Source organism: Columba livia, chromosome 1 (genome assembly GCF_036013475.1).
Source record: "Columba livia isolate bColLiv1 breed racing homer chromosome 1, bColLiv1.pat.W.v2, whole genome shotgun sequence".
Taxonomy (NCBI): domain Eukaryota; kingdom Metazoa; phylum Chordata; class Aves; order Columbiformes; family Columbidae; genus Columba; species Columba livia.
The window spans coordinates 32,832,707-32,846,574 of record NC_088602.1 but is presented as its reverse complement, the minus strand read 5'-3'; the positions used below and the strand labels follow the sequence as shown (position 1 = coordinate 32,846,574).

Here is a 13,868-nt window from a genome sequence, read left to right as displayed (position 1 = left end):
TGTAAATACAAGACAGAAATAGGAAACCCACTTCAGCATTCCAATCCACTTCTAAAGCTAAAGGATTTCAGTATTTCCCCCCCGCTCCTCCAGTTGGGACCTCTGGTCTTGTTTTTACATATTGCTGTGGTTGTGACTGAGAAATACTCAAGTCCACCATATCTGAGGTTTAAGAAGTCCTGAAAAAATAAGCTGCAGGTCATGTTATTTCATTACTATTTCTATAGGACATCATTCCACTTCCCTCAAGCCCTAGCTCATTTTATTCCAAGTGAGCTGGCTCTCACTCAGGTGCTAAACCATCAGAGTGGCAAAGCCACCTCTTGATAAGTAAATCTAATGTTGTTTTGTAACAAGGAAATCCCTTCTAAAAACCACACAAATACTGATTCTGAACCAGACTTGCACTCTCCATATTCATTTACAGCCTTCATCTTTTAAAGAAGTTAGTAACGTATCTGTTCTTTATCACTACAGTAGCTACCATGAACAAATTAAGCAACTTATTTCTTTAAACTTTACAATTTAAGACCAAAGAACTAAAACCACTAAACACCACAAACAGTTTAAAAATCCATACTGCTGTCTCTTTTACTTAAAATGCAAATCAGCGCCCACCAAAAACCATGTCAATACTTTATCTAAAAATGAAAGAATTAACTGACATAATGCCTTGTTAATCGGTCTGTGCTCAGCATTCAAACCTCACCACCCTTACAGGGTAAGGGCATTCAGGTCAAGTCAAAAAAGCAACACGTAAGAGTCACAGATGGCAAAGAAAAAAGCTTCCTACAGCCCTATCCAGGGCCAGAGGGGCATCTCTGCTGCAGTGACCAACCACTGCTCCTGGCAGGGACAAAACCCTTCAGTTACACATCAGTGCAGAATCATCAAGACCTAGACAGATGCAGTATAATAATACTGTTCTGAAAAGCTGGGGAAAAGCTATTTTAAAGCCCTTACCTGTTTAGTTATTAGGTACTGGGTTGGACAGGCTTTAAATTCAAAAGGAAGAAATTCAAGTTGTGAGTCCTCAAAGCTGTTCGCAAAAGTGATATTATATATAATGTGGTGGTGCAGAATATCTCTCTACAGAAACAGAGGTATGTCTATATCTGTTTATACAGATATAGGACATACTCCGACACACAGTTACAGACTGCACCGAGTTTGAAGCTGATTAAAATTCATGCTTTTAGCTTACTGAGCACTTCAGAAGATACAAAGTAATGGTTTTGAAGCTGTTGAAAATACTGTCCCCACAGAACATCCTCACTGAGACATCTGCATCCTTAACCCAACCTCCTCATAAACAGAGGAACAGCTTCCCTTGGAATCCTTGCAGAATTTGTTACCTCAGCCTGCTTTCTGCAGGCAATCACATTAGTTGCTCTAGTTTGAGCTTGTTTTGGTTTTAACTTTCATTTTAAAGGTCAGTATCAGCATCTAGTGCTATGAAGCAGCTCTTTAAGTAAGTTCAAGACATCAGAACTTAAGGGTCAAAGCAAAGTGGTAAATTAAGTGTCACACAATACACAGTACCACCTGCAATACCTCTTCAGTGTAAAAAAATAAAATACACATTATAGTGTTATTCAACTACAAATCCCTTTGTAACCTGATATATACATATTTGTGTGTACATATATATATATATATATATATATATATATATATATGCACACCCCCACAGAGATAATACTCATGGGTTGGAAAGATATTGATTTCTTCTATATACAAGAGCATAAAATTTTATATAAAGCACTACAAATATATATTTAGCTCCCTTACCTGCAAGAATGCTTCAATTTAGCAAAAGATATTACAAACAGCTGAGGCTGCCACTAACAGCTCAGTAGAGAAAAAACTTCTAAATGTTTAACTGAAAAAAAAAAAAAGAAGTATTTCTATGGCCTTTATAGGAAGAGGCCACTACTACAAACCCAGTCAAAAATAAGGTCAGTGTGCTAAATAAGGCAGGCGCCAGGCAACAAGGGCAGAGGGCTTATTAAAAGTAGATGGTCTTCACTAGTAAAGTCTCACACCACTCACAAGTATGAATTATTCCTTACAAAAGAAAAAAAAAAAGGACTCAAACTGTGAAGGAAAAAGTAAACCCACACAGAAGATAGTTATTTTTGTGTCACGTAAAAAGAACACTGTATCGTGTATTGTACTTTATACTACAGGTCTAAAAACTCAACCTTAGTAGGATTTTTGTTTTCACAAAATCCTTATACGACAGCCTACACTTCAGTCAGAATTTTGGGGGAATAATTTTCAACTTTGGGTGCAAATGAGGAAATGCAAGTTCATTTAGGGGTGTAGATAAAACCCCTGCCCTATAAACCAAATGAATTAATATTTGTACTGAAATACTATCCATGGGTCTCATTTAATAAACAAGTCCCTTCCTGGCATCTAGAGAAAATGGGAACAAATAACATCCTGAATTATTTTATACAGACTAAACTGAAGCTTAGATTTGAGACATGAGGTGGACACAGCATTCATAAAACATTACAGTTGTTCCAATTCTAAGTTAAAAAGGTAAATTCTTGTATTTTGATACGGGCCTTTTTTTTTGTTTTTAAGTATCCACATTAGTCTATTTCCTCAATGACGTTATGGGAGATACTGAAAGCAATTTATTTTCCAGGTTTATCTAACCTGCAAGGATTCTCCAATGGATGGGGGGAGCTTGCTAAGTAAATAAAATCTCTTCATTGTGCCAGAAATTAAAGAGAAAACACAGGAGCAAAGAAGAGGGAAAGAAATATGGGACTGTGGCAGTTTTATTGTACTTGCTTTTAGCTAGAGCAAAAAAAACCTCCTTCAGGCAACAAGAACACCCGCCTTGCAGAATGCCAGTCACTGTGATCTACTCCAGTGCAGTCCACATTAAAAATGTTAAACAACAACAAAAAAAGAGAGTCCTAAGAATAACTGAATATCAGATGCCAATCAAACTGGTGAGACTATTCACTGAACCAAGGCATTACACAATGCAGTTCTCAAGTATTTCCAATCTATAATCCTGCGCTCTGTGCGAAGAAGTTAATACAAACAGCTCGTCCAGTCGTAACATCTTGCATATACTTCAGTATTTATGTAAAGGCAGAAAAGAGAGTTTCTTTATAAAGTACACTGAATCACAGAGCAAACCACATTTTGAAACAGTCAGTGTTCCAAAAGGGACACAAAACAGATGGTAGTTCAGGGTGACAAAATGTGGCAATATAAACCATTCACTGCTTAAGCATAAAGGCAAGTGAAGATCCTCAATTTCTCTCATCCATTCATATATGGCATTAAAACCCTTAGAAAAAAACGTTTAGCTTGCAAAGTTATAAGGAACAGGCAAGCTGCATAACCCTTTGTATCACTATTATATTGCCATTAAGATCAAAATTTTTAAATCTCTTTGTAGGAGAGAGAAAATTAATCTGAAACACTAACTTAAATTCAGCTACAAGCAGGAATTTGGATGTTAAGACTACCTGGAGAGACAAGCAAAATGCCCTGCAGCTGAAGTACAGCCACACCGCAAGCACTGGTTTGACTGGTAGCTGTGGAGATATACTTGAGTCTTCCAAGTAATATGTATTTTTGGAGAACAATGTGAGGACTGATAAGGGGACAAAAGTTTCCTTGATTTTTCTTAAACATTTATTCTTTGAACATAGTACTACTGTTCATCTTTCTCATTTGCAGAACTGCTTTATTAAAACAAACAGTTCTGAGGCAGTTAAAAAGGAAGTATTAGAGAGACCTGAGTAGTGTACGCTTTCAACAGAGAGAGACAAAGTCTCCAAAGCAGATGCAAGTATAGGGAAGAACAGTTAAAAAAAATTCAATAAATTTAGCATTAATACAAAGAAACAGATACTTAAAATATATCATCTGTCCAAATATAAAGGGAACAAAAATGTCAATACAGAAATCACTTCCCGGAACACTCCTCAGCATAATACGTAATAGAAGAAAGCATTATTGTTCCCTAAGATACTCAAAATAATTTCATCAGGTGCTTTGTAAATATTGTTTTAAAAAATTCAGAGATCAATTAAGCAAAAAAATATTAGTTGCGTTCTAGGATACTACAGAGGTAAAACTGAGAAGAGATTAACACATGAAAAGCTAAAAAGTTTGTTATAGCACATTCTCATTTTTACAACTACTCTTAATTTATTAGGAAAGGAACCAATTTAAGTTCTTTCTGTGAACGCCCCTATTCTCACATCCCTATCAATTTTTTTAACCTATTCCTAATTTCGACCAGATCTAACAGAGGGTTACACCTTCCAAAGATACACGAGCTCTTAAAAAGTTACATAAACAGTCAAGTCCAGGAGCCCTTCTAACTTGTCCCTAACTTTCCCCTTAAAAAAAAGCCGCAGCATTAACTCAGCTGGTTTAGACACTATTAGGTGATAAACATAATTAGTTCCCAAGGCATACTAAAGTTTTGAATAGGTGCTTATACTTCATTAGACACCAGAGAACTTAACCATACAGACTACAAATCTATAGGAGTTCAGATTTTACTAGTGCAATTGTTTATGGGGAAGGGAAAAGCTTGGCTGATGCAGGTGATGTTCTGTCAGGTCCAGGGAGTTTCTACATTATCTGGGTGCTTGTTATTCCATTAATCCAATTCCTGCACTGTTCCAGTATCTGACTCAGCCTTAACTTCTCTGTAGTCCTGAAGTCACCCAGAACACCCCAGTGCACAGCCACTGTGCTCAAGTTATTTGCTCTTCACATTCTCTTACACGCTTCAGTCTGACTTCATCTCTCCGTCACTGACATATGTACTCAAAATACTCTGCAAATTAATTTTTCATGCTTTCTCATCTAATGCAAAGTATGACCAGAGATCAGGAAAACATTTTTTAAATTATTTCAAATTTTACTACTCTGAAAAGTTCTAAAGACATGCCAGCGGCAGGTGTGTAAAAATTCTCCTGAAACACTTGAATAGATAAGGATGCTTTCCAAGTCACGGCTTATGTGTGTTCAAGGTAATTTCCACAGTTTCTGAGAAATTCATGTTTCATATTCACATTCTACTTCACTTATATTGCACATAAAACAGCATTTCCTAGCCTTCTGTAACACCCTCTCTCACTGGTAAATGCCAAGATATACAACTGCAGGACGACATAACAAATGAGAACACAACTAAACTTCTACCTTAAGGAGCTGAGATCTCCTGATTTTATGTCTAAATCCATAGGGAACAAAGTTTTGGAAAAACAGGTAAAAATCTATTATTTGTCAGCAATTTCTGAAGAGTGCGTACCCTGAAGAGCAGTATACATTTGTTGGCAATCTTTCTGCATAAATGTTACTGCAACTTTAACGTGGGCTCTAAGATAATTCCGTCCAATGGATAAACCTCAGGTCAAGTCAGCACAAAGGTAAATTTGGAGACAGCTACCTAAATCACATATCAACCATCAAAAGTCAATTATGATCACATCATATATATAAATATAAAAGTTTCATTATTTGTTCAAATGCTATTTACTTCAGAATTACACATTATAGCATAATCTCAATTTGGCAAGAGGGCGTCAGATACTGGTAAGGTTGAAATTGTTGAAGTAGTTACTAAGAAGAAAACCACCCCAAGCCATATTCCTCTCTGTTTGTGCAACCTCTTGCAACTGTCCATCAGGATAAATAAAATTATTTCGCCCCACTCAGGTTACGTTTTGGAAAAAAAAAGGCAAGTGATCAGAGAAGTGTCACCATCACCAGTAAAAGAAACATGGACTTAATATGGACTTCAAAACCATTTTTAAAATAGTTCATTCATAAAGCCATCCATACCATTTACAAAATCTACCTTCTTATGTAGCAAAACCCAACAAGTCCTGAACAACACACCAACTCACCTCATGTTGCCGATACCAACTTATGGACCTCGCTAGGAGCTGTGCAGCCGCCAAGTCTTCACAAAGTCCATGCAAGAAACAAAACTGGAAGGGTTCAACCATTTGTTACCATTGCTTTCAGAAAGCCTTTTTCTGGTTTTCAATTAAAAGCACTTTTCTAAACTCACCTATAAATCAAATTCATTCTTTCAGGGATCAATAACAGAGATCTGGCAAGCCAAGGTATCAATCTACTTTCATCGATATTAATGCTGAAAAAGCATTTTTGTCCCTGCTACCTGCTCTAAACCCAACACCCTACAAAACAGTACTGGAGCAATGAAATGCAGCTTACAGCACTCCACTGCTGAAGGAACCAGGCTGGCTTTCAGAAGTTCACTGTAAACTGCTGGTGTTTTGCTACCCACCTCCCTCACTGCAAGCAAGGGAATATACACACCCCAGAACCTATGCTCCTTATTCTCATCTTGTTGTTTATAAAATTGACAACATCCTCTGATTTGTAAAAGGTACAGATTTTTGATACATAACCCTTCCTTAAGCTACTCTGAACTGACAAGGCATCTCACATAAATGAAACATTTAGCGCTGGTTGAAATAGCAAAATTTTCCCCCAAATTTCCTGATTTTTAGAGAAGGCTTCCTCACTCTCAAAGCACCCTGTAACAGAAAGAGTTGCAACATAAGCCACAGAGGATAGAAGGTGGAAAGAAGCAAGCAAATCTTTCAGGTTAAACAAGATAGCTCTTCTCACACAGGATAAAAGGAGCTGTCAACAGCCAGGATTTTACTGCCTGGCTATGAGACAATTAGGAGGAGCTGGCATCTGGTCAAGAAGATGTAAAGGGTTACGTAAAGTGAGATAGGTGGCTCAAATTATGAAGGAATCTTAAAAGGAACAGAAAGAGGGAAAATAGGAACACTACAAGTCTACCTTATAAAATTCTGTTAGCACTGGGGATTAAAAACCCGTAAAATCGTACAGTGTTTTTCCATGTTCCCTGGTATTCTGGAGTCAGTCAGAAGAGAGTCACTTGATACTCATACAATTATGTTAAGTACAATATAAACAAGAAAATGGTTTTAGACATCTTTATTATTTAATAACACAAAGGCACGAGTTATTACTCTAAAGATGTATCAAGAACCCAGGATTCCAGCTGCAAAACTCAGAGCATGATAGTAATATGCTAACACAATGCTGATAGACAGTAAGTATCAAAATACTGACTACAGAAAAGCAACAGGTTTTTTGTGTGGTTGGTGTTTTGTTTGCTTTTTTTTTTGGTCTGTGGTTTGTTGTTTGGTTTTTTTCCTTCTAATTGTGACTAAGGAGAGAGAGAATAAAGTCATTTTAGCAACTGAGACAATAACATTAGAAACAGTTCTCAGTGCCTCTGTTATTTTACTGTAAGTATTTAGTGCTCATAAGTATGTGATGGCCTTAAATTTGCCTTATACTACAGAACAAAACAACCAAAAACTGTGGCAAGTATACCTATTAAGTAAGGCACAAAACATATAAAACCTTAAATGGACCAGAAGTTAGAAAAATCGGTGTTTTCAGCTAAAAGTACTGCTGGCACAGATGTTAGTATTTATTTCTGAGACTTGCACGTCTTCAGCTTATAACTTCTAGATCGCTCCTGTTCAGCACACAAGGTTTGTACCTACAACCACCACTCAATCTTACGGTCATCACATACATATTTCCACATATTAAAAATAAGTCTTGAATTTGACACATTAAACTGATTTCTCTTTAAACTTCAAAGTTCACAAGTGTTACTGTGGTTGCATAGTTTAACACATACATCTGACTATCAAGTTTTCTAAAAATACCAGTTTATAAATTTAGCATTTTACTCAATAACCACAGAAACAGCAAGACAAATAAGTCTGATATTCACAGCAAAAGAAGTATATTAAAAAGCCATTCAACAGACCCAAATTTCAGGAAGTCCAGTGAAAATGGCTCACTATGTAAGTACACTTAAATAGCACCATTTCAGTAATTGTTTTTAGAATGTACCAAGACTGCAATGCATTCCGGCATAGTAAGAGGTTGCAACTGCCATGAAGCAGTAGCCTCAGGGCTACGTTAAGATTGTTCAATGATTTAAATGCACTGGTTAATTTAATGAAAGATCCAGGCATTTGTTTATAAAAAGTTTCATGGTAACTGATTAATTGGATTCAAGCACAAGCATCTGACTAGTTTACTCCAACTGCCAGAAGCAGAAAACAGGAAAATAAAAGTGCTCTTTACCTACTGCCAGAGGGTCCAGTTCACCCTCCTACCATCCCTTCTCTCACACAGCTTCATAACAAAGCTTTCCCCTTCCCTAATCTGAACATTAAAACTAAGTCCTATTCTTCCAAACTAATCTCCTATAGCAAAAAGAACGAAAGTACAAGGGCATGCGCGTGTGTTGCTCACTACTGCCAAACACAAGGTTTTTATTTGAGATCTCGCAAGACATTTAATTACGTTTGACTATAGAATCCCTCAGGGGAAAACAATTAAAGCTTTCTGCTTTCTAACAAATAACTTCTCACTCTTAAAGAAAAGCCTAAGTTTTTCCACTTCCATAGCTCTCAACATTTCCAATGTACCTTTTCTCAACACAAAACCATAGGAAACCTCAAAAAATGCAGTACTTCCCATACTGCCATTGTGACATTTTTGGATGAAATTTGTTTTTACGAAAACCTGGAGAGGTAGAAGCCTAATACCATTTTCACAAGAAGTTTATTAATATTATTTCTAATAATTTAACTGGACTGTAAGCAGAAAAGGCTTTACAAATATAACAGTCTGAACCACAGAACCCTGTTTCACAGATTCACATGGCATCTCCTATGAAGGGGACAGCAAGATCTAATCACATTATTAGACCTGTAAACTCTTAAACTTGGATTTAATGACTTGATCTTCAGATAGGAAGATGCCAGGTTTAGGTTTTATAAAAAGACATCTTTATGACATTGTAACAAAAAGACCATGAGAGGCCAAACTTCCTAAAGAATTATGCATCAGAAGTAATTTTCTGCCTAGGCCTCCATTTCTAGGGTGGCTTTGTGTGATGGAAAGAGGAGTCGTTTCTTTCCCAATCCCATTTTTGTCAGGAGATCCTGCTTAAGAGGAAGGCCAAGATCCAAACCCAGTCATCTTCCAGCAACATAAATGGCTCTCAAGATCTTCTGTTGAAGGCTTGTGATGCAGTATAAAGGTTAGAAGGTGTCCTGAAGCAATTTGGGAGGGAATGAAGAGGGAGAGAAGAGTCAACAAGATGCACCAAAGTAATAATGCATGTAACATAGTTCCAAATGACTTCAACTCAGCACAAAAGAGGAACTGGTAAAACCTCCTTAGAATTTCATTGCCAGTTTTCAAGTGATTCCTTTTGCTAAAAATCAAAAGGAAATTTAGAATAAACTTCCTGTGTCAGCAATGACATAGCTGGAGAAAGAAAGGCCTGACTGTGGGCTACCGATGTTTGCAAGGAAGAGGCTGTTGCTCTGCACAGCGTGAAGCAAGGAAGGCAGAATTTACCTGAGCTGATTCTACTGATTCCCATTCTCTGAGCCTGAGGGACTGCTGATCTTGTGGGTTGGTAACACATCCCCTTAACCAGGGCATCCCAGTCTATTTCCTTCACATGGGCAAAGAAACATGACTTAACAAACCCAGCAGCCACAGGTCCCTCTGAAGGAAGAACATATTTACACGTTTAGAACTGGGGAATTTTTTCAGTGCTAGGAGTCAAGCCGTATTTCAGACCCATTTGGCAGCTTCTATCTTACTGCACATTCACACCTAGCACTGGTGTAAAGAGACAGGGAGGAGATGGCAATTGTGTGACTACGGGCCATATACAATCGCTGGCCTTACCTTGGCCCCAGCCACCCGTTTCTGCTCTTGGCTTAGTTTCCTGTCTAGAAAAGGGTCAAACAACGAATGTCATTAGTGCTTCAAAGAACTGAAGTGTGAATATGACCCATGGACAGGAAGCTTACACAGAAGCATAGAAAACATTATTTCCAAGTGCCCAGGATATTTTTTTTTCTCCTCTCTCTCTCCCCCACGTTTTTTCTTTAAACTGCTCACACTCTTCCCTTATCTCAGTCTAGAGATGGAAGATAATATCAACAAAAAAAGGCACAGAGAAACAGCATAAAGTCCATCCTTCATATCTGAGCGGATGGTAGTTCAAAGGGGCCCTACCTACCTGCAACCCTGCTTGCCCAAGGAAAAAGAGACGCGCAAATCCTGGAAGCAGATCCTTCCCCAAAGGAAGTTTCTTTCTGAGTCTGCAACCTGGAGCTTTTGCTTGAGACTCAGTCCTCTGAGCGGATTCTTTCTTCAAACTCTCACACTGGTTCTTTACTTTTGTGGGCAGCTGGAAAAAGAATGAAGCCGTAGGCTGAGGCAGGGACTCCGTACGTCCAGGATAGGGAGGCAGAAAGACTGGAGGGGAAGGAAAAGTGCTAGTTGGTAACTTCTTGAATAATGATCTGCATTCCCTTGTTTCCTGCCACACAGAGACATACACATAGTCACTGCAATAGGGGAGGATGACAAGAGATGGGTACTAGACATGCAGTTTTTTCATGCTCTGATGCCAACAAAAAATACAACCCCGAAGTTTTGAGCTGTGAACTTTCAAGACTTTTAAGACATCTACCAACAGACAAGATCAATCATAAGATGTTTTGTCCAGAAAGTTCTCTCAGTTTGTTACAAGTAGATGTGTGTGTGTGTGTGGAGGGGGGAAAATAACACATTTAAGTGCTCATTTCTTGGAAAAAAATTCCACATCTCTCCTCTGTTCGCTTTCTCTCAAGTGAATTAAAAATGGCATCTATTGCAATGCAGTGAACATCTCCCCATAATCTCTTTAAGAAGAAATGATCATACTTACCTGAATGTTTCCCTCACTGACCTCCTAACTCCACCCCAATTCCTCTGCAAAGGACTTACTCCGATCTCAAGTCTTCTACTCTATTTGCAAAATCAGACCAATCAAACACTGACAGCAGTTTAACGCTCCTGTAATAACCTCTGACTTAACATAGGCATGTTATGATTGCTATGGAGGCTAAGAACCTATGAAAGTTCCTGGATCTTGTTTCTGGATTTCTAGAATACTCATTTTCTTTTCCCCTGAAAACCTAGATGTCCTAGGAGTTTTGTTGTTACTTGAATGACAAAAACATAATGTATAAGAGAGCTGAAATTTTCTTCTTCGCAAGTCCTGAAAGCTGATACACCCTTGTGAAATCTTGTCAGCAGCATGGAGCCAACATGCAACAAAACAGACCCAGAGGTCTGGACTTAAAACAGTTATATGCAAAGCCACTTGTGTATGTGTTCACTGGTTATTATCCATCGCAATACCTTCTGCACCACAGCAACAGTGTCGGGTATTTGCATGTAGGGTAACCATGGAGCTGTGTGCTTCACATGAGGAGGCACTATCATTTTACCTGCAGTGCTCTTCATTGCTCCCAAGACACCAGGTAGAGTATGATCCAAGAGTTAAGCAAGAAGGTACGCTACTCATTGTGTTTGATGCAATTTCACTTAATTCATTCTGGGGCAATTTTGCTGGTGTTTCTTCATCCTCTCCTTCAGAGTACACACCTAAATAAAACAGCTTATATGGTTAGGTATCTCACATATCCTTCAATTCTAAGCTTTCCCCTCCTCAAACTCCTTCACTGTGCTCCAAATACAAGGAAAAGCTGGGGAAAAAAAAAACTAGGTTTTAATACCACAGCAATAATATTTTTTTTAAAGGCATCTTTAATTTTTGCAATTAGAGTAGCAGACAGGAAAACTTACTCCATTTTTTTGTTTTGTGGGTTTTTTTTTTTTTTCTGTTTGTTTTGTTTCCTAAAAAGGTGACAGATAAAGCTGTCAAGGACAGAACCTGATATCCTACAGTAGTTAAGACCAAAACACAAGTTCCTTCCAGAGAAACTGCTTGGGCATGCACAATGATACTCTGCTTTTTGGTTCTTCTGAGAACACAGAATATGGTGATGGTATCTCAATTTAAGGTAAGAACTTATGCTCTAAACAGCAAGACTTCATAGAAAAAAAAAAAATAGGATTAATTCTTTTTAATGGAATTTCATGACTTTTCAACAAACATGAGACCAAGTTGTGTTCAATTTGACAAAACACTGCCTTTTTGATATTTTCAGACCAACTTTTGAAGATTAGATAGTCAGGTTCAGCCTTTTCATCCCACGTGCATGTTTTTGTGAAAGAAGGTCTTTCTGTTTAGAAAGAATAGCTGAACAACACACCCATAAGTGTACCTGGCCAACAGATATCTCCAGGATGACATACTTTCCTCTTCCAGTAAAGTAGAGGATGTAAGATAAAAATAAGAGAAAATATAATAAACAGAACAAACTTAATGCAAATTGCTACTGCTCTATGCTTCCTGGCTAAGAAACTACCATAAAAGGACAGTATAATTAAAAGCATGTTTCTTCTCAAGATTCCGTTCTAAACAGATAACTTGCAATACCTTGCATCTCAGAAGCTTTTCAAGTTGCTAATATTGTTACTTATAATCCATAACTAAATGCCATATACAGCATTATAGGTTTAATTTCAGGTGACGCGTTGCAGCCTACAAATGCCACTAACACTTCTGAAGGCAACATTCTTTTGCAGCTCAAAGCAATAGAAGGCATCAGAGCAAATCAAGCCACATGAAACAGCACGACCCAGCTTATTGCAGGTTCCTTTCAAACAGGAATCTGCCTGGGCCTTTGAGACAACCCCTTTCACCAGGTAAAGATTCTGTTCACTGCAAAGAAGACTCCAGATCACCTTCAGCAATACTGCACAGTACGAAATCACTGACTGAAGTTTCAGGGGTGTAGAACAGAAGATTACTTAGTCTTATACTATTTGTGTAGCAGTTCAGTAGAAGAGACAAAAATCCAATGTAAAATTTAAGGAGGAAAAAAAAAAAAAAGGATGAGGACTTTGTCCACTGGTGTTTTCCTTGGGGAAACAGCTGAACCAAACAGTTTCTGGAAGATCAATGTGAAATAAGCTGTTTGAAATAACTTGTTTTTAAATTCCTTTCCTTACAATCAAGGTCACAGTATCTCTCCCTTGCCAAAAAAGGGAGAACCCTTTACTTCTCATTTTTATCCTATCATACATCTTTCTTCCCTCGAACAAACTTGTTATGAACTCTAAAGAATAAACATGGTGGGTAATTTTTGTGTTCTAGCTATCAAGAATACTAACCTGATTGATTCCTATATACAGATATGCGTTTCAGGCTGAAACAATTACACCTTTTGGCATTCTGAGAAATACTAATAGATACTCCTTTGCTCTTCCGAAGTTTTAAAAGATTGGAAAAGAGATCTAGAGCAGACCATCCAAAGAACATGAATCGCTCTTCTAGAAATTTTCAGAGAGGTTTTTTTGTTGACTCACATAGATCAGTTCTGAGATGGGATGTTAAGCCAGTTTAAGGAGCTGAATATACAACAACTTTTCTCTCAGTCACTGTACCGTAGATTTCGCTGATTTAACTCAAGTGCAGGCTGTGATGAGATCCTTCTAGTTGGAGCAAGAAGAAGTTATGGCCGTGATGACACAAGAACAACTAATGTTGATGATCTTCAGATATAGATGAAGTCAGGAAAGGCACTGGCAGTTCTGTTTGTGAGCATACAGAAGCCAGTAAGGAATCCTATAATCAATGTTCTCATCTTCTTTGGGCAAAGAAAGGAATCTCTGCAATGCCTTTCCATAGTGACCCTACTGTCGATAGATACTCTGAGATAAAAAACTCACTTTAGTGCTTTCTTCCACCCTTGCTACGTGTCAGGTTTCACTGCTACTCACTAATCCAAAAGCTAGTGAAGAACGATCCCCGTTTTTCTGTAGTGTGGTTCTGCTCAATAGCCAGTAAAGAAAAA

General features: G+C 37.9%; 1 protein-coding gene across 12 annotated transcripts in view; it reads right to left on the bottom strand.

Moving 5' to 3' along the window:
• Positions 1 to 13,868, bottom strand: part of TSC22D1 (TSC22 domain family member 1) — a 94,461-nt gene that overhangs the window by 46,277 nt on the left and 34,316 nt on the right. For 5 of the 12 annotated variants that reach the window (XR_010470760.1, XR_010470763.1, XR_010470764.1 and 2 more), the window contains 2 exons: positions 11,394 to 11,550; positions 6,982 to 10,374 (listed from right to left, as the gene is read on the bottom strand). The exons of 2 other annotated variants lie outside the window; for them this stretch is intronic. Coding sequence is in view for 1 of the 10 variants with exons in the window: in XM_065054325.1 (XP_064910397.1) it covers positions 10,278 to 10,374 (97 nt within the window). In the remaining 9 variants the exon portion in view is untranslated. Of the gene's footprint in view, positions 1 to 6,981; positions 10,375 to 11,393; positions 11,551 to 13,868 lie in introns of those variants that run through there. 5 more of the 12 variants (XR_010470761.1, XR_010470778.1, XR_010470759.1 and 2 more) reach the window with 4 other exon arrangements.